Here is an 18,614-nt window from a genome sequence, read left to right on the forward strand (position 1 = left end):
CACGAAGGAACACAAGTACACGAAGGAACATAAGTGCCAAACTTATCCTCCTTATCCCCGTCGTGGCACTTACGTCGCGGTTCACTAAGATATTTCCCAACACCGATCCTGCTAAGGACACCGCCTCACTCTACGACACCTCTACAGCACTCGTAGCTCTACGTAAGTCGGATATAACTAAAGTTTTCTCAACTACACAACTGGGAACTCTTAAATACAGTACCGTGGTGGGTGGGTCCACGGCGCATCCCGTCATGCTGCTAATATATGCTGGTGTCCGCAACTGGTATTAAATATGTATTTTATGAAAAGAAACACAAATTACCTCAAGTTATTACCCATATAATGTGTCAAAATACAAAACATTGAATAATAAAGCCTTACCTAACCTCACCCGGACCAATACACTGGAGGTACACAACACATAATAACGTGTTATAATACTTTCACTAAGTTATACAAAGTACATTACTGTAATTAAAGTAACTAACGAAGCCACGAAATATTTCTTAGAATCATATAGATAAAGACAAAACTGTAACATACACGTTCATTACAGTGTGGGTGCTGACTGTACAGCTTCAAAAATCATAGTTTTACTAGGAAATAAACTTGTTCTCTGACAAGACGTAAAGAAGTAGCAGGAGGCAGCTGAGCGGTGGGAGCAGCCATGTAAGAAATGGTAGATTACATGGTCCTTAATAATACTTAACGTTTTATATATCAATTGATTGGCATACATATTAAGGTTAATGTAACTACCTGTCAAGATATATAGCTTATGTGTGAACTAAGATAATCATGCTTCGACAGTATTTAGGCACTAACTACCATAATTGCAGGACAAACAGATACGATTGGTCACTTCTCCAGCTGAGCTAGCAACGTGATTGGCTAAACAATAAGATGAACAATGTTGTCTCTCTGATTGGTCAAATGAAAAACACCTGTGACATGTATCGAGAATTAAGTAAACTACATCAAAATTGCTAAAAACCTCGTACGATCACCTTCGTGATTCGTGCGTACGGGTCTTACGACAGAGTGTCAATGAACCTTCATAACACCGCGTCGTAAGGAGAAGTACGAGACGCTTAGTGAATCTCAGTCCATGAAAGCTGGCGGGAAAGCTGGAGAGAAAGCTGTCGGGAAAGCTGGAGAGAAAGCTGGTGGGAAAGCTGGTGGGAAAGCTGGAGAGAAAGCTGACGGGAAAGCTGGAGAGAAAGCTGGCAGGAAAGCTGGTGGGAAAGCTGGAAAGAAAGCTGGCGGGAAAGCTGGAGAGAAAGCTGGCGGGAAAGCTAGAGAGAAAGCTGGTGGGAAAGCTGGTGGGAAAGCTGGAGAGAAAGCTGGTGGGAAAGCTGGAGAGAAAGCTGGCGGTAAAGCTGGAGAGAAAGCTGGCGGGAAAGCTGGAGAGAAAGCTGGCGGGAAAGCTGGAGAGAAAGCTGGCGGGAAAGCTGGAGAGAAAGCTGGCGGGAAAGCTGGAGAGAAAGCTGGCGGGAAAGCTGGAGAGAAAGCTGGCGGGAAAGCTGGAGAGAAAGCTGGCGGGAAAGCTGGAGAGAAAGCTGGCGGGAAAGCTGGAGAGAAAGCTGGCGGGAAAGCTGGAGAGAAAGCTGGCGGGAAAGCTGGAGAGAAAGCTGGAGAGAAAGCTGGTGGGAAAGCTGGCGGGAAAGCTGACGTTGTTGCGTGGGAAGGTAAGAGTTCAGCCCACAAGGACACAGTTTCTCGATTCACCCATCTGACGCAAGAATGGAAACTTGGTAATTTTCCCCCACACACTGTGTGTTACCCCCCACACACTGTGTGTTACCCCACACACACTGTGTGTTACCCCCCCACACACACTGTGTGTTACCCCACACACACTGTGTGTTACCCCCCCACACACACTGTGTGTTACCCCACACACACTGTGTGTTACCCCACACACACTGTGTGTTACCCCCCACACACACTGTGTGTTACCCCACACACACACACTGTGTGTTACCCCCACACACTGTGTGTTACCCCACACACACTGTGTGTTACCCCACACACACACACTGTGTGTTACCCCACACACTGTGTGTTACCCCACACACACACTGTGTGTTACCCCCACACACTGTGTGTTACCCCACACACACTGTGTGTTACCCCCACACACTGTGTGTTACCCCACACACACTGTGTGTTACCCCCCACACACTGTGTGTTACCCCCACACACTGTGTGTTACCCCCCACACACTGTGTGTTACCCCACACACACTGTGTGTTACCCCACACACACTGTGTGTTACCCCACACACACTGTGTGTTACCCCCACACACTGTGTGTTACCCCCCACACACTGTGTGTTACCCCCCACACACTGTTTGTTACCCCACACACACTGTGTGTTACCCCCACACACTGTGTGTTACCCCCACACACTGTGTGTTACCCCCACACACTGTGTGTTACCCCCACACACTGTGTGTTACCCCCAACACACTGTGTGTTACCCCCCCCCCCCCACACACACACACACACACACACACTGTAAGTTACCCCCACACTCAACGGGGCAGCGAGGTCGGTGGACGGATTGGAAAAAAAAATTAGTGTTAGTGATTGATTTTCATTGGAGCATTAACCTTGGGAATGGAAGGAGCTGAGAGTCAAAGTTTGGATATTGTGAGTATGAACGCCGGACACCTGCTGGTGGGAGAGGGAGCCCCCGCACCCATTCATTAAACTCATATCCAACCACATACGAAGCCTATTCATCTTTCCTTAATCATGGCGGCAATTTTTACATCTATTAAATAGTGTATTAGCGCAGAATAACTCCGGGTTGTGAAGTTTGGAAGCTCGTAACCTGTTTAACGATTCTAAACAACGCCGCCATGATTATGGAAAGATGTATAGGTTTCGTAAGTGGTTGTATAAATGCTTGGTGAATCCTGGTGGTCTCAATACACAATTGTATTTCCTAACCAGGAATGTAGTAACGCAAGCAACCCGCCTCACATGTGGACGCCGAGGCATGACAACACGTCAGTATTACAGTGCTTTAATTTTGATTTAAACGTGACATTTTTAACGGATTGTAAATTACGTAAATAATGCGACGTCAAGTGAGAGGACAGGTTGGTCCTCGTTTCCACCCAGAACTATACTAAGATATGCATGTTACATTATATAAATACCTTTACCACACACACTATGTTACACCCAGACACCGTGTGTTACACTCTCCCCCCACAGTGTGTGTGTTCCCCCCCACACACTGTGTTATTCCCACACACAGTGTTATCTCCACACACTGTGTTAACCTCATACAAAGAGGTTGTGAGACTACATAACAGGCACCATGATGATGATGGGAGGACCAAGAGTAGTAGTAGCGGTGATATGTAACCCTCCACCAAACGACAGAAGACCAAGGCAAGAGTATGACAACAACAACATGGCAGTTAAAAATATAACTGAGAGGGTAACTTCTGCTGCCTGTAGAATTCGATCCCATCTGCCCATCATGGGGGACTTCAATCATGGAAGGATAGACTGGGAGAACAAGGGACCTCATGGAGGAGAGGGTACATGGCGAGCCAAACTAGTGGAGGTGGCGACAAGAAACTTTCTAAGTCAACATGTCAGGGAACCCACTAGGATGAGATGAAACGATGAACCAGCGAGACTCGACCTTGTCTTCACTCTGAACGACTCAGACATAAGGGAAATCGGCTTTGAGGCCCCAGTAGGAATGAATGATCATAGTGTACTGGTGTTTGAGTACCTGGTTGAAGAAGGGTTATTGAACTCGAGGAGGGGTACTGAAAACAAAAGACTGGTATTCCGAAAGGAAAACTATGAGGAGATAAAAAAAATCCTAACAGATATAACATGGGAAACAGAGCTCAGGGGAATGACGGCCCAGGACGTGATGGACTACATCACGCAGAAGTGTAAGGAGGCAGCAAACAAGTTTGTCCCGGTCCAAAAGGAAAACAGTGAAATGAAGCGAAAAGTGAAAAAGAAACCCATGGTTTAATCAGAGATGTAGGCTAGCTAAGCAGCAAAGTAAAAGGGCGAGGAGAAACTATAGTAACAACAGGACTCTTGAAAGCAGAGAAAGATACCAGAGTGCCAGGAATGAATATGTCAGGAGGAGAAGAGAGGCAGAAAGACAATACGAAAATGACATCGGAAGCAAGGCAAAGACTCAACCTAAATTTCTGCACAGCCACATCAGGAGAAAAACAACAGTAAAGGAACAGGTTGTGAAATTAAGGATAGGGGCAGAAGGATTCACTATAAACGACAAGGAAATGTGTGAGGAACTGAATAAGAAATTCCAGAAGGTTTTCACCTTAGAGCAAGGAGAAATCCCAGAGATAAGAGAGGAAATAGTTAACCAGGAACCACTAGAAGAGTTTGAGATTACCAATGGGGAGGTAAGGAAGTTGTTATTAGAGTTTGATGTGACAAACGAAATAGACCCCGATGGAATCTCCCCTTGGATACTAAAGGAATGAGCCGATGCACTGTGCTTGCCACTCTCCATTGTGTATAACAAATCACTGGTTAGAGGGGAACTGCCAGAAATTCGGAAAGCAGCTAATGTAGTCCCGATATACAAGAAAGGGGATAGACAGGAGGCACTGAATTACAGGCCAGAGTCCCTAACCTGCATACCATGCAAACTGATGGAGAAGATTGTGCGAAGAAAGCTAGTGGAGCATCTGGAGCGAAATAAATTTGTAACACAGCATCAACATTGATTCAGGGATGGCAAGTCCTGCCTCACAGGGTTAATTGAATTCTACGACCAGGCAACAAAAATCAGGTAAGAAAGAGAGGGGTGGGCAGACTGCATTTTTTTTAATTGCCAGAAAGCCTTTGATACAGTACCACCACACAAGAGGCTAGTGAAAAAGATGAAGATGCAGGCTGGAGTGAAAGGAAAAGTACTCCACTGGATAAGGGAGTACCTAAGCAACAGAAGACAACGAGTCGCTGTGAAGGGTGAGGTCTCAGATTGGCGAGACGTCACCAGTGGAGTCCCGCAGGGGTCAGTCCTTGGACCTATACTGTTTCTGATATATGTAAATGATCTCCCAGAGGGTATATACTCGTTTCTCTCAATGTTTGCTGACGATGCAAAAATTATGAGGATTGAAACAAAGGATGATAGTAGGAGGCTACAAGATGACCTTGACAGACTGAATGAATGGTCCAACAAATGGCTGCTAAAGTTCAACCCGACTAAATGCAAAGTAATGAAACTAGGCGATGGAAACAGGAAACCAGACGCAGGATACAAAATAGGAGGTGAAGTACTTAATGAAACGGACAGAGAGAAAGATCTACGGGTTGATATCACATCAAACCTGTCTCCTGAAGCCCACAAAAAAGAATAACGTCTGCGGCATATGCGAGGCTGGCTAACATCAGAACAGCCTTCAGGAACCTGTGTAATGAATCTTTCAGAATCTTGTATACCACATATGTAATACCAATCCTGGAGTATGCGGCCGCAGCATGGAGCCCGTACCTTGTCAAACACAAGACGAAGCTGGAAAAAGTTCAAAGGTATGCCACTAGACTAGTCCCAGAACTAAGAGGCATGAGTTACGAGAAAAGGCTGCGGGAAATGCACCTTACGACACTGGAAGACAGAAGGGTAAGGGGAGACATGATCACTACCTACACAATCCTCAGGGGAATTGACAGGGTAGACAAAGATAAAATAAACTATTCAACACTGGTGGTACGCGAACAAGAAGACACAGATGGAAACGTTAGAAAGAACTTTTTCAGTGTCAGAGTAGTTAACGGATGGAATGCATTAGGCAGTGATGTGGTGGAGGCTGACTCCATACACAGTTTCAAATGTAGATATGATAGAGCCCAGTAGGCTCAGGAATCTGTACACCAGTTGATTGACAGTTGAGAGGCGGGACCAAAGAGCCAAAGCTCAACCCTCGCAAGCACAAATAGTGAGTACATTATGTTACCCCCCACCAGCCAATGACAGTGCTTGATAATGACAGTGGCTGATAATGACAGTAGTTGATAATGACAGTAGTTGATATAATGACAGTAGTTGATAATGACAGTGGTTGACAATGACAGTGGCTGATAATGACAGTGCTTGATAATGACAGTAGTTGATAATGACAGTGGTTGATAATGACAGTGCTTGATAATGACAGTGCTTGATAATGACAGTACTTGATAATGACAGTACTTGATAATGACAGTGGCTGATAATGACAGTACTTGATAATGACAGTGGCTGATAATGACAGTAGTTGATAATGATAGTGGTTGATAATGACAGTGGCTGATAATGACAGTGGTTGATAATGACAGTGGTTGATAATGACAGTAGTTTATAATGACAGTGGCTGATAATGACAGTGGTTGATAATGACAGTGCTTGATAATGACAGTGCTTGATAATGACAGTGGTTGATAATGACAGTGGCTGATAATGACAGTGGTTGATAATGACAGTGCATGATAATGACAGTGCTCGATAATGACAGTGCATGATAATGACAGTGCATGATAATGACAGTGGTTGATAATGATTGTAAATGATAATGACAGTGCATGATAACGACAGTGCATGATAATGACAGTGGTTGATAATGACAGTGCTTGATAATGACAGTGCATGATAATGACAGTGCATGATAATGACAGTGCATGATAATGACAGTGCATGATAATGACAGTTGTTGATAATGACAGTGCATGATAATGACAGTGGTCGATAATGACAGTGGTCGATAATGGCAGTGCTTGATAATGACAGTGGTCGATAATGACAGTGGTTGATAATGGCAGTGCTTGATAATGACAGAGCATGATAATGACAGTGCATGATAATGACAGTGCATGATAATGACAGTGCATGATAATGACAGTGCATGATAATGACAGTGCATGATAATGACAGTGCATGATAATGACAGTGCATGATAATGACAGTGCTTGATAATGACAGTGCATGATAATGACAGTGCATGATAATGACAGTGCATGATAATGACAGTGCATGATAATGACAGTGCTTGATAATGACAGTGCTTGATAATGACAGTGCATGATAATGACAGTGCTTGATAATGACAGTGCTTGATAATGACAGTGCTTGATAATATGACAGTGCTTGATAATGACAGTGGCTGATAATGACAGTGCCTGATAATGATAGTGCTTGATAACGACTGTGGCTGATAATGACAGTGACTGATAATGACAGTGGCAGATAACGACAGTGCATGGTAATAGCAGTGCATGATAATGACAGTGCTTAATCATGACAGTGCATGATAATGACAGTGCTTGATAATGACAGTGATCGATAATGACAGTGGTCGATAATGACAGTGGTCGATAATGACAGTGCTTGATAATGACAGTGGTCGATAATGACAGTGCTTTATAATGACAGTGCTTGATAATGACAGTGCTTGATAATGACAGTGCTTGATAATGACAGTGCTTGATAATGACAGTGCTTGATAATGACAGTGCTTGATAACGGGGGTGCTTGCTAAAGACAATGCTTGATAACGGCGGTGCTTGATAACGGCAGTGCTTGATAATGACAGTGCTTGATAACGGCGGTGCTTGATAATGACAGTACTTGATAACGGCGGTGCTTGATAATGACAGTACTTGATAACGGCGGTGCTTGATAATGACAGTACTTGATAACGGCGGTGCTTGATAATGACAGTACTTGATAACGGCGGTGCTTTATAATGACAGTACTTGATAACGGCGGTGCTTGATAATGACAGTACTTGATAACGGCAGTGCTTGATAATGACAGTGCTTGATAACGGCAGTGCTTGATAATGACAGTGCTTGATAACGGCGGTGCTTGATAATGACAGTGCTTGATAACGGCAGTGCTTGATAATGACAGTACTTGATAACGGCAGTGCTTGATAATGACAGTACTTGATAACGGCAGTGCTTGATAATGACAGTACTTGATAACGGCGGTGCTTGATAATGACAGTACTTGATAACGGCGGTGCTTGATAATGACAGTACTTGATAACGGCAGTGCTTGATAATGACAGTACTTGATAACGGCAGTGCTTGATAATGACAGTACTTGATAACGGCAGTGATTGATAATGACAGTACTTGATAACGGCAGTGCTTGATAATGACAGTACTTGATAACGGCGGTGCTTGATAATGACAGTACTTGATAACGGCAGTGCTTGATAATGACAGTACTTAATAACGGCGGTGCTTGATAATGGCAGTGCTTGATAACGGCAGTGCTTGATAATGACAGTACTTAATAACGGCGGTGCTTGATAATGGCAGTGCTTGATAACGGCAGTGCTTACTTATAGCAGTGCTTGATAATTATTACATCTAACGCTTCAGTGACAGTGAACGCTACGAGGCTGGAATTTAATTAATTGGCAAGACCAGCAAGCTATGGATGACAGGTTTCGGTACACACATAATTAATTATTTAACAGTATTGCTATGACTACCTAGCAGTGTGAGGTGTGCGGCAAAGATGGCACGCTGGTGGGTTACAACTCTGGTTCAAGGGTTGATCCTGAGTTGATATCGGTGATTCTGATCTCGGGAATTACCGGGATATCGTTCCAACCCGTCCTCCTAATAGAACGTCGCATTTTGACGTATAGTCTATCTAAAGTGAAACATTGTCGTAATAGAAAATGAAATCGGCTCCCGAAAGTGACGTACTGTCCCGTTTTCTGTTTTGGGTCCTCTGGTAGGTTAGGATACGGGATTTTAAAACGACAGTTTCTTGTCGTTTGGTTGGTTGTTGTCCGCGGTTGTTCAACGTCCTCCCAGCAAGCATAAGAAATATTGCCGGAACAACCGTGGACATTTTCAAGAGGAAACTAGATTTATTCCTCCAAGGAGTGCCGGACCAACCGGGCTGTGGTGGGTATGTGGGCCTGCGGGCCGCTCCAAGCAACAGCCTGGTGGACCAAACTCTCACAAGTCGAGCCTGGCCTCGGGCCGGGCTTGGGGAGTAGAAGAACTCCCAGAACCCCATCAACCAGGTATCAACCAGCTGTCATTCTCAACGTTGCAACCCTCGATGCAACACATGAATCACACCTGTACTGTAAATATTTAAGAACACGGCGTCATTTGGCCCCCCGCCCCCCCCCCCCCCCCTGCAGGTGGTTGTGTGAAAGAAGGTGAAATGGGTCAATATAAAGACGAGTAGTGATGGTGTAGCCGTGGGGGATAGAGGGACGGTGGAGTGGACGATACCATAGAGGGACGGTGGAGTGGACGATACCATAGAGGGACGGTGGAGTGGACGATGCCATAGAGGGACGGTGGAGGGGACGATGCCATAGAGGGACGGTGGAGTGGACGATGCCATAGAGGGACGGTGGAGGGGACGATACCATAGAGGGACGGTGGAGTGGACGATGCCATAGAGGGACGGTGGAGGGGACGATACCATAGAGGGACGGTGGAGTGGTAGTGGAGATAGACGCAGGTGGTGATGGGGAATGTATAGATGACAATTATTGGAAGATCATTCCCTCTTCGGAGACATGGGCGCTACTGGAGGATGATCACACACACACACACACACACACACACACACACACACACACACACACACACATACACACACACACACACACACAGGTTATGAGATTAAGGATAGGGGCGGAAGGATTCACTACAAATGACAAGGAAGTGTGTGAGGAATTGAATAAGAAATTCCAGGAGGTCTTCACCTTAGAACAAGGAGAAATTCCAGAGGTAAGTGAGGGAATAGCTAACCAGGAACCACTGGAAGAGTTTGAGATTACCAGTGGGGAAGTAAGGAAGTGTTTACTAGAGTTGGACGTGACGAAGGCTATAGGCCCAGATGGAATCTCCCCTTGGGTTCTAAAGGAAGGAGCAAGAGAACTGAGCCTACCACTCTCCATAGTGTATAACAAATCACTGGCAACAGGGGAACTGCCAGATACTTGGAAAGCAGCTAACGTAGTCCCGATATACAAGAAAGGGGATAGACAGGAGGCACTGAACTACAGGCCAGTGTCCCTAACCTGCATACCATGCAAGCTGATGGAGAAGATTGTGCGAAAAAAACTAGTGGAGCATCTGGAGCGAAGGAACTTTGTAACACAGCATCAACATGGGTTCAGGGATGGCAGGTCTTGCCTCACAGGGTTACTTGAATTCTACGACCAGGCAACAAAAATAAGGCAAGAAAGAGAAGGGTGGGCAGACTGCATATTTTTGGATTGTCAGAAAGCCTTTGATACAGTGCCACACAAGAGGCTAGTGCGAAATTTGGAGATGCAGGCTGGAGTGAGAGGGAAGGTACTCCGGTGGATAGAGGAATACCTAAGCAACAGGAGACAACGAGTCTGTGTGAGGGGTGAGGTCTCAGATTGGCGAGACGTCACAAGTGGAGTCCCGCAGGGGTCAGTCCTTGGACCTATACTGTTTCTGGTATATGTAAATGATCTCCCAGAGGGTATAGATTCGTTCCTCTCAATGTTTGCCGACGATGCAAAAATTATGAGGAGGATTGAAACAGAGGATGATAGTAGGAGGCTACAAGATGACCTGGATAGACTGAGTGAATGGTCCAACAAATGGCTGTTGAAGTTCAACCCGAGTAAATGCAAAGTAATGAAACTAGGCAGTGGAAACAGGAGGCCAGGCACAGGATACAGAATAGGAGATGAAGTACTTAATGAAACAGACAGAGAGAAAGATCTAGGAGTTGATATCACACCAAACCTGTCTCCTGAAGCCCACATAAAGAGAATAACGTCTGCGGCATATGCGAGGCTGGCTAACATCAGAACGGCGTTCAGGAACCTGTGTAAGGAATCATTCAGAATCTTGTACACCACATATGTAAGACCAATCCTGGAGTATGCGGCCCCAGCATGGAGCCCGTACCTTGTCAAGCACAAGACGAAGCTGGAAAAAGTCCAAAGGTATGCTACTAGACTAGTCCCAGAACTAAGAGGCATGAGTTATGAGGAAAGGCTGCGGGAAATGCACCTCACGACACTGGAAGACAGAAGAGTAAGGGGGGACATGATCACAACCTACAAAATCCTCAGGGGAATCGACCGGGTAAACAAGGATGAACTTTTCAACACTGGTGGGACGCGAACAAGGGGACACAGGTGGAAGCTGAGTACCCAAATGAGCCACAGAGACGTTAGAAAGAACTTTTTCAGTGTCAGAGTAGTTAGCAAATGGAATGCATTAGGAAATGATGTGGTGGAGGCTGACTCCATTCACAGTTTCAAATGTAGATATGATAGAGCCCAATAGGCTCAGGAATCTGTACACCAGTTGATTGACGGTTGAGAGGCGGGACCAAAGGGCCAGAGCTCAACCCCCGCAAGCACAATTAGGTGAGTACAATTAGGTGAGTACACACACACACACACACACACACACACACACACACACACACACACACACACACACACACACACACACACACACACACACACACACACACACACACACACCACAGGACCAGCTCCGGTCTTGAGCCTGCGCCACCACGGCCCGCCTGCCACCACAACATTAACACACCTCCTCCACACACATGGCTACAACTTTACAACACTAACCACAGGAAAATGTATATATGCTACTTAGCACTGTATATGTGTGGCCACGTCTGTGCCAGAAATTAATAATAAAACTAAAAACTTCACCATACTTTCCCCAAGACAACGTGAGTGTTGTGGGACCTTCCAACTGGTCAACATCTGTCGTACTCTGTGAGGGAGAAGCTGACAAGGCCGGGACAGTGTACAATGGTGGTCTGGGATAGAACATGATCAAGTTGACTGTTAATGTGGGTATAATGTATAAGTTTAATTTGGAAGACAATATAGCTGGATGTGACATTTCCTGTAGCAATATTATATTTTCTAAGCCAATATTGACTAACAATTAACAAATACTTTAACAAATATTTTACAATATAATCTAACCAAGACACATCATTCATGCCTCCCCAGGACGAGTCTTCGTCCCCCCGCCCCCAGGACGAGTCTTCGTCCCCCCGCCCCCAGGACGAGACTTCGTCCCCCGCCCCCAGGACGAGGCTTCGTCCCCCCGCCCCCAGGACGAGACTTCGTCCCCCGCCCCCAGGACGAGACTTCGTCCCCCGCCCCCAGGACGAGACTTCGTCCCCCGCCCCCAGGACGAGACTTCGTCCCCCCGCCCCCAGGACGAGACTTCGTCCCCCGCCCCCAGGACGAGACTTCGTCCCCCGCCCCCAGGACGAGACTTCGTCCCCCGCCCCCAGGACACGCCCCCAGCCCCGCCCAAAGTCACTAGGTAGGTTATACGACTACATTAACCCAAGGCTTGGGCGGCAACCATGGTCGTTGGGTTGGTAGGACTCCTCCTTCCTCCTCTTGCTCCTCCTCCTCCTATTCTCATCCACCACCAAGAGTCTCACAACCCAATCTCTCCCTCTCTCTCTCTCTCTCTCTCTCTCTCTCTCTCTCTCTCTCTCTCTCTCTCTCTCTCTCTCTCTCTCTCTCTCTCTCTCTCTCTCTCTTTCTCTCTCTCTGTCACACACACACACACACACACACACACACACACTGAAGTAATGTCCACAGTTATGGAGGTAGCCATGACAGCAACCACCTCACAGGAAGTACCACGCTCCACTAGCCAGCTGCTGGAAAGAAAATGATCAGTGGCAGCTGTAAGTATTAAAGAGCAGGAAGGTTCCAATAGGACAAACTGGAATGATAAGGACAAAGCGGCAGTTAATGAAATTCTGAAGGCACTAGAGATGGAAGAGGTTGAGCATAGCATTGAAAAGGTTTTCAGGCTAGGCTGGTACAACAAAGACCGAGACCGTCTGTTAAAGATAGTGTTCGCAAACGAAAACACAAAGGAGAAAATTCTAACAAAGAAAAGTCACCTGCAAATTGTGGGAGAATTAAAAAAGTATTCCTCCAGAGGGACATGACGAGGAAGGAGAGAGCCATGGCGATAGAAGCAAGGAAAAAGCGCAGGGCGAGAGTGGAAAAGCAGGAAATCACAGCTCCCAACACAACATCCCCAGAGGTGAGGGGGCAATCCACAACTGACTACCCAGTAACACCAGATTGGAGGGCAACCACACCACCCTCCTCTGCATAGAAAACCCCCTACCCCAAACCCTCCCTGCCTCCACTCAAATGCTCAACCAAATCTCCCTCCCCCCACACCTCATCCCCACCCTGCTACCCCTCCCCTCCTGCCATGTATCCCCCCTCCCCTCTTTTCCTTCCAGTCCTCCCTCCCCCCTTCATCCCATACCCACCCTGTCCCACTTTCACTTGATCCCCCACTCCTCACCCCAGTATTCTCTGAGACCTTGTTATCCACCTCACAAAAATCCACACCCATGGAACAGCTTCCCCCACCAGCAGAACACTCACCAAGGCAGCGATATGAGAAGGGACAGAAGAAAGTGAGCCTCAAGGCAATGTATACTAACATAGATGGAATTACAAATAAAGCAAATGAACTTGGAAAATGGGTACTAGAAGAAAACCCAGACATAATAGCACTCACAGAAACAAAGCTAACAAAAACAATAACAAATGCAGTGTTCCCACAGGACTATTGTGAAGAAAGAGAGAGAAGGAAGAGGTGGGGGTGGTGTAGCTCTGCTGGTAAGAAAAGGCTGGAATTTTGAGGAGATGGTTATTCAAGGCAGTGAAGGTTTCAGTGACTACATAACAGGTACCATAACAACTGGAGGACAAAAAATTATAGTCGTAGTCATATATAATCCACCACAAAATGACAGAAGACCCAGACAGGAATATGATAGAAACAACATGGCCACCATTAACATAATAGAGAGAGCAGCTTCTGTTGCTAGCAGGAATGGATCTGGACTACTAATCATGGTAGACTTCAACCATGGGAAGATAGATTGGGAGAACAGAGACCCACATCGAGGACCAAAAACATGGAGAGCTAAGCTGCTGGACGTGGCAACAAGAAACTTTCTAAGTCAGCACATCAAGGAACCAACAAGAATGAGAGAAGATGAACCAGCCATGCTCGATCTGATATTTACCCTAAATGAGTGGGATATAAGGGAAGGTAAGATGGAAGCGCCCTTGGGAATGAGTGATCACAGTGTATTGATCTTTCAGTACCTGGAAGAGCTAAGAATTATCTCCCCCCCCCCCCAAAAAAAAAACTAGGAAACAAAAGGCTGGCATACCGAAAGGAGAATTATGAAGAGATGAGAAGTTTCCTAAGGGAAATACCTTGGGACACAGACCTCAGAGCTAAGTCTGTACAATATATGATGGACTAAGTCAACCAAAAGTGTCAGGAGGCAGTAAACAGGTTTATCCTGACCCAAAAGGAAAAATCCGAGAAGCAAAAGAAGAATCTGTGGTTTAATGGGGCATGTATGGAAGAAAAGGAGCTGAACAAAAGGGCGTGGAGGAACTTCCGGAAAAACAGAACATCAGAAAGCAGAGAGAGATACCAGAGAACCAGGAATGAGTATGTCAGGGTGAGAGGAGAAGCAGAGAAAAATTATGAAAATGATATAGCAAAAAAAGCCAAGACCGAACCAAAGCTACTCCACAGTCATATCAGGAGGAAAACAACAGTGAAGGAACAGGTAATGAAACTTAGAACGGGTGAGGACAGGTACACAGAGAATGACAAAGAGGTGTGTGAAGAACTCAACAAGAGGTTCCAGGAGGTCTTCACAATACAACAAGGTGAGGTCACTGCGTTAGGAGAGGGGAGAAGTAAACCAGGCGGCCTTGGAAGAGTTCGAAATTACAAGAGATGAGGTCAAGAGACACCTGCTGGATCTGGATGTTAGAAAGGCTTTTGGTCCAGACGGGATCTCGCCATGGGTACTGAAAGAGTGTGCAGAGTCACTTTGCTTGCCACTCTCCATAGTGTATAGTAGGTCACTGGAGACGGGAGACCTACCAGAAATATGGAAGATGGCGAATGTGGTCCCAATATACAAAAAGGGCGACAGGCAAGAGGCACTGAACTACAGGCCAGTGCAGTTGACTTGTATACCATGCAAGGTGATGGAGAAGATTGTGAGAAAAAACCTAGTAACACATCTGGAGAGAAGGGACTTCATGACAAACCACCAACATGGGTTCAGGGAGGATAAATCTTGCCTGACTGGCTTAATAGAATTCTATGACCAGGTGACAAAGATTAAGCAAGAAGGCTGGGCGGACTGCATTTTCTTGGATTGTCGGAAAGCCTTTGATACAGTACCGCATAAGAGGCTGGTACATAAGCTGGAGAGACAGGCAGGTGTAGCTGGTAAGGTGCTCCAGTGGATAAGGGAGTACCTAAGCAATAGGAAGCAGAGAGTTACAGTGAGGGGTGAGAACTCAGATTGGCGTGAAGTCACTAGTGGAGTCCCACAGGACTCTGTACTTGGTCCTATCCTGTTTCTGATATATATAAATGATCTCCCGGAGGGTATAGACTCCTTTCTCGCAATGTTTGCTGACGATGCCAAAATTATGACAAGGATTAAGACAGAGGAGGACTCCTTGAGGCTTCAAAAAGACCTAGACAAGCTGAAGGAATGGCCGAACAAATGGTTGTTAGAGTTTAATCCAAGCAAATGTAATGTAATGAATATAGGTGTAGGGAGCAGAAGGCCAGATATTAGATATCATCTGGGGAGATAAAATTCTTCATGAGTCAGAGATAGAAAAAGACCTGGGGGTTGATATCATGCCAGACTTGTCCCCTGCAGCCCATATGAAGAGGATAACATCAGCGGCATATGCCTGGCTGGCCTAAAAAGAACGGCATTTAGAAACTTGTGTAAGGAATCCTTCAGAACTTTGTATACCACATATGTCAGGCCAATCCTGGAGTATGCAGCCCCAGCATGCAGCCCCAGTCCCAGCATATATGGTCAAGGATAAGACTAAACTGGAAAAGGTTCAAAGGTTTGCCACCAGACTAGTACCCGGGCTGAGAGGTATGAGCTACGAGGAGAGACTACGGGAATTAAACCTCACGTCGCTGGAAGACAGAAGAGTTAGATGGGACATGATCACCACATTCAAGATTCTCAAGGGAATTCATAGGGTAGACAAAGACAGGCTATTTAACACAAGGGGCACACGCACTAGGGGACACAGGTGAAAACTGAGTGCCCAAATGAGTCACAGAGATATTAGAAGGAACTTTCTTTAGTGTCAGAGTGGTTGATAAATGGAATGCATTAGGCAGTGATGTAGTGGAGGATGACTCCATACACAGTTTCAAGTGTAGATATGATAGAGTCCAACAGACTTTGGAACCTGTACACCTGTGGTTTGACGGTTGAGAGGCGGGACCAAAGAGCCAGAGCTCAACCCCCGCAAGCACAAATAGGTGAGTACACACACACACACTCGGTATAGGTATATACCGAGTCTATATAGTCTATACAGGGTCTATAGTCTATATAGTAGAGTCTATACTATAGAGTCTATACAGTTAAATAGAGTCTATACAGGGTATAGTCTCGTTTCTCTCAATGTTTGCTGATGATGCAAAAATTATGAGGAGGATTGAAACAGAGGATGATAGTAGGAGGCTACAAGATGACCTGGACAGACTGAATGAATGGTCCAACAAATGGCTGCTAAAGTTCGACCCGAGTAAATGCAAAGTAATGAAACTAGGCGGTGGAAACAGGATGCCAGACACAGGATACAGAAAAGGAGATGAAGTACTTCATGAAACGGACAGAGAGAAAGATCTAGGAGTTGATATCATACCAAACCTGTCTCCTGAAACCCACATAAAAAGAATAACGTCTGCGGCATATGCGAGGCTGGCTAACATCAGAACAGCGTTCAGGAACCTGTGTAAGTAATCATTCAGAATCTTGTACACCACATATGTAAGACCAATGCTGAAGTATGCGGCACCAGCATGGAGCCCGTACCCTATCAAGCACAAGATGAAGCTGGAAAAAGTTCAGAGGTATGCCACTAGACTAGTCCTAGGACAAAGAGGCATGAGTTACGAGGAAAGGCTGTGGGGAAATGCACCTCACGTAGCTGAAAGACAGGAGAGTTCGGGAAGACATGATCATTACATATAAAATTCTCAGGGGAGTACCCAAATGAGCCATAGAGACGTTAGAAAGAACTTTATTAGTGTCAGAGTAGTTAACAGATGGAATGTATTAGGCAGTGATGTGGTGGAGGCTGACTCCATACACAGTTTCAAGTGTAAATATGATAGAACCCAGTTGGCTCAGGAACCTGAACACTAGATGATTGACAGTTGAGAGGCGCAAGCAAAGAGCCAAAGCTCAACCCCCGCAAGCAAAACTAAGTGAGTACAACTAGATAAGTACCCAGTACAAGGTGGGGGCCTCAGCCCTCCCCCCCCCCCCCCCGTGTTATAGCAGCGACGTCACGCAGGGGGGGGGGAGAAGCAGGAGATATCTGGGTTACCCCCTGATGGAGAGGGGCAGCAGCAGCAGCAGCAGGTGGGGGTACGGGAGAGAGGGGAGGTGGGGGCGGTGATAGTGTCAGCAGCAGACCAGCAGGGTGAGGGGAGACGCTGAGGGCCGACCAGGGGACCAAGATCAAGATAGCTTCGTCCCTCTCTCTGTCACAACCGCTGCCAGAGGGACGCTCTGCGATTGACAACCACAGTTATTATCCCACGCCAGTTGCCCAGCCCGGGAGGGGGAGGAGGGGAGAGAGGGAGAGAGGGGGAGGGGCGGGAAAAGGGGAGATTCTGCCAGATAGGGAGTGGGGGGTAGGAGGGGGCAAGGGAGAGGGGAGAGTGGGAGGAGGGGAAGGTAAGTGTGACCTTAGACTAATAGTCTATACAAAGAGCGAAGGAATAACAGGCAAAGACTAGAGGCACATTTTATATTTTTCAATCAGATTACAAAGAGTGGCAGCAAACACGCGGTACGGTCCCCATGCGGTACGGTCCTCATGCGGTACGGTCCTCATGCGGTACGGTCCTCATGCGGTACGGTCCTCATACGGTACGGTCCCCATGCGGTACGGTCCTCATGCGGTACGGTCCTCATACAGTACGGTCCTCATGCGGTACGGTCCTCATGCGGTACAGTCATCATGCGGTACGGTCCTCATGCGGTACGGTCCTCATGCCGTACGGTCCTCATGCGGTACGGTCCTCATGCGGTACGGTCATCATGCGGTACGGTCCTCATGCGGTACGGTCCTCATGCGGTACAGTCATCATGCGGTACGGTCCTCATGCGTTACGGTCCTCATGCGGTACAGTCATCATGCGGTACGGTCCTCATGCGGTACGGTCCTCATGCGGTACGGTCATCATGCGGTACGGTCCTCATACGGTACGGTCCCCATGCGGTACAGTCCTCATGCGGTACGGTCCTCATGCGGTAAGGTCCCCATGCGGTACGGTCCTCATGCGGTACGGTCCTCATGCGGTACGGTCCTCATGCGGTACGGTCCTCATACGGTACGGTCCCCATGCGGTACAGTCCTCATGCGGTACGGTCCTCATGCGGTACGGTCCCCATGCGGTTCGGTCCTCATGCGGTACGGTCCTCATGCGGTACGGTCCTCATACGGTAC

At 46.7% G+C, this 18,614-nt stretch overlaps 1 protein-coding gene across 1 annotated transcript in view; it reads left to right on the top strand.

The window, feature by feature from the left end:
• The first annotated feature begins 1,111 nt into the window (after window positions 1-1,111).
• Window positions 1,112-18,614, top strand: part of LOC123747975 (ribosome-binding protein 1-like) — a 39,199-nt gene continuing 21,696 nt past the window's right edge. The window contains exon 1 of the mRNA XM_069322184.1: window positions 1,112-1,691. Coding sequence (XP_069178285.1) covers window positions 1,112-1,691 — 580 coding nt within the window. The remainder of the gene's footprint in view (window positions 1,692-18,614) is intronic.

This window comes from Procambarus clarkii, chromosome 10 (assembly GCF_040958095.1).
Source record: "Procambarus clarkii isolate CNS0578487 chromosome 10, FALCON_Pclarkii_2.0, whole genome shotgun sequence".
In the NCBI taxonomy this organism is placed as follows: domain Eukaryota; kingdom Metazoa; phylum Arthropoda; class Malacostraca; order Decapoda; family Cambaridae; genus Procambarus; species Procambarus clarkii.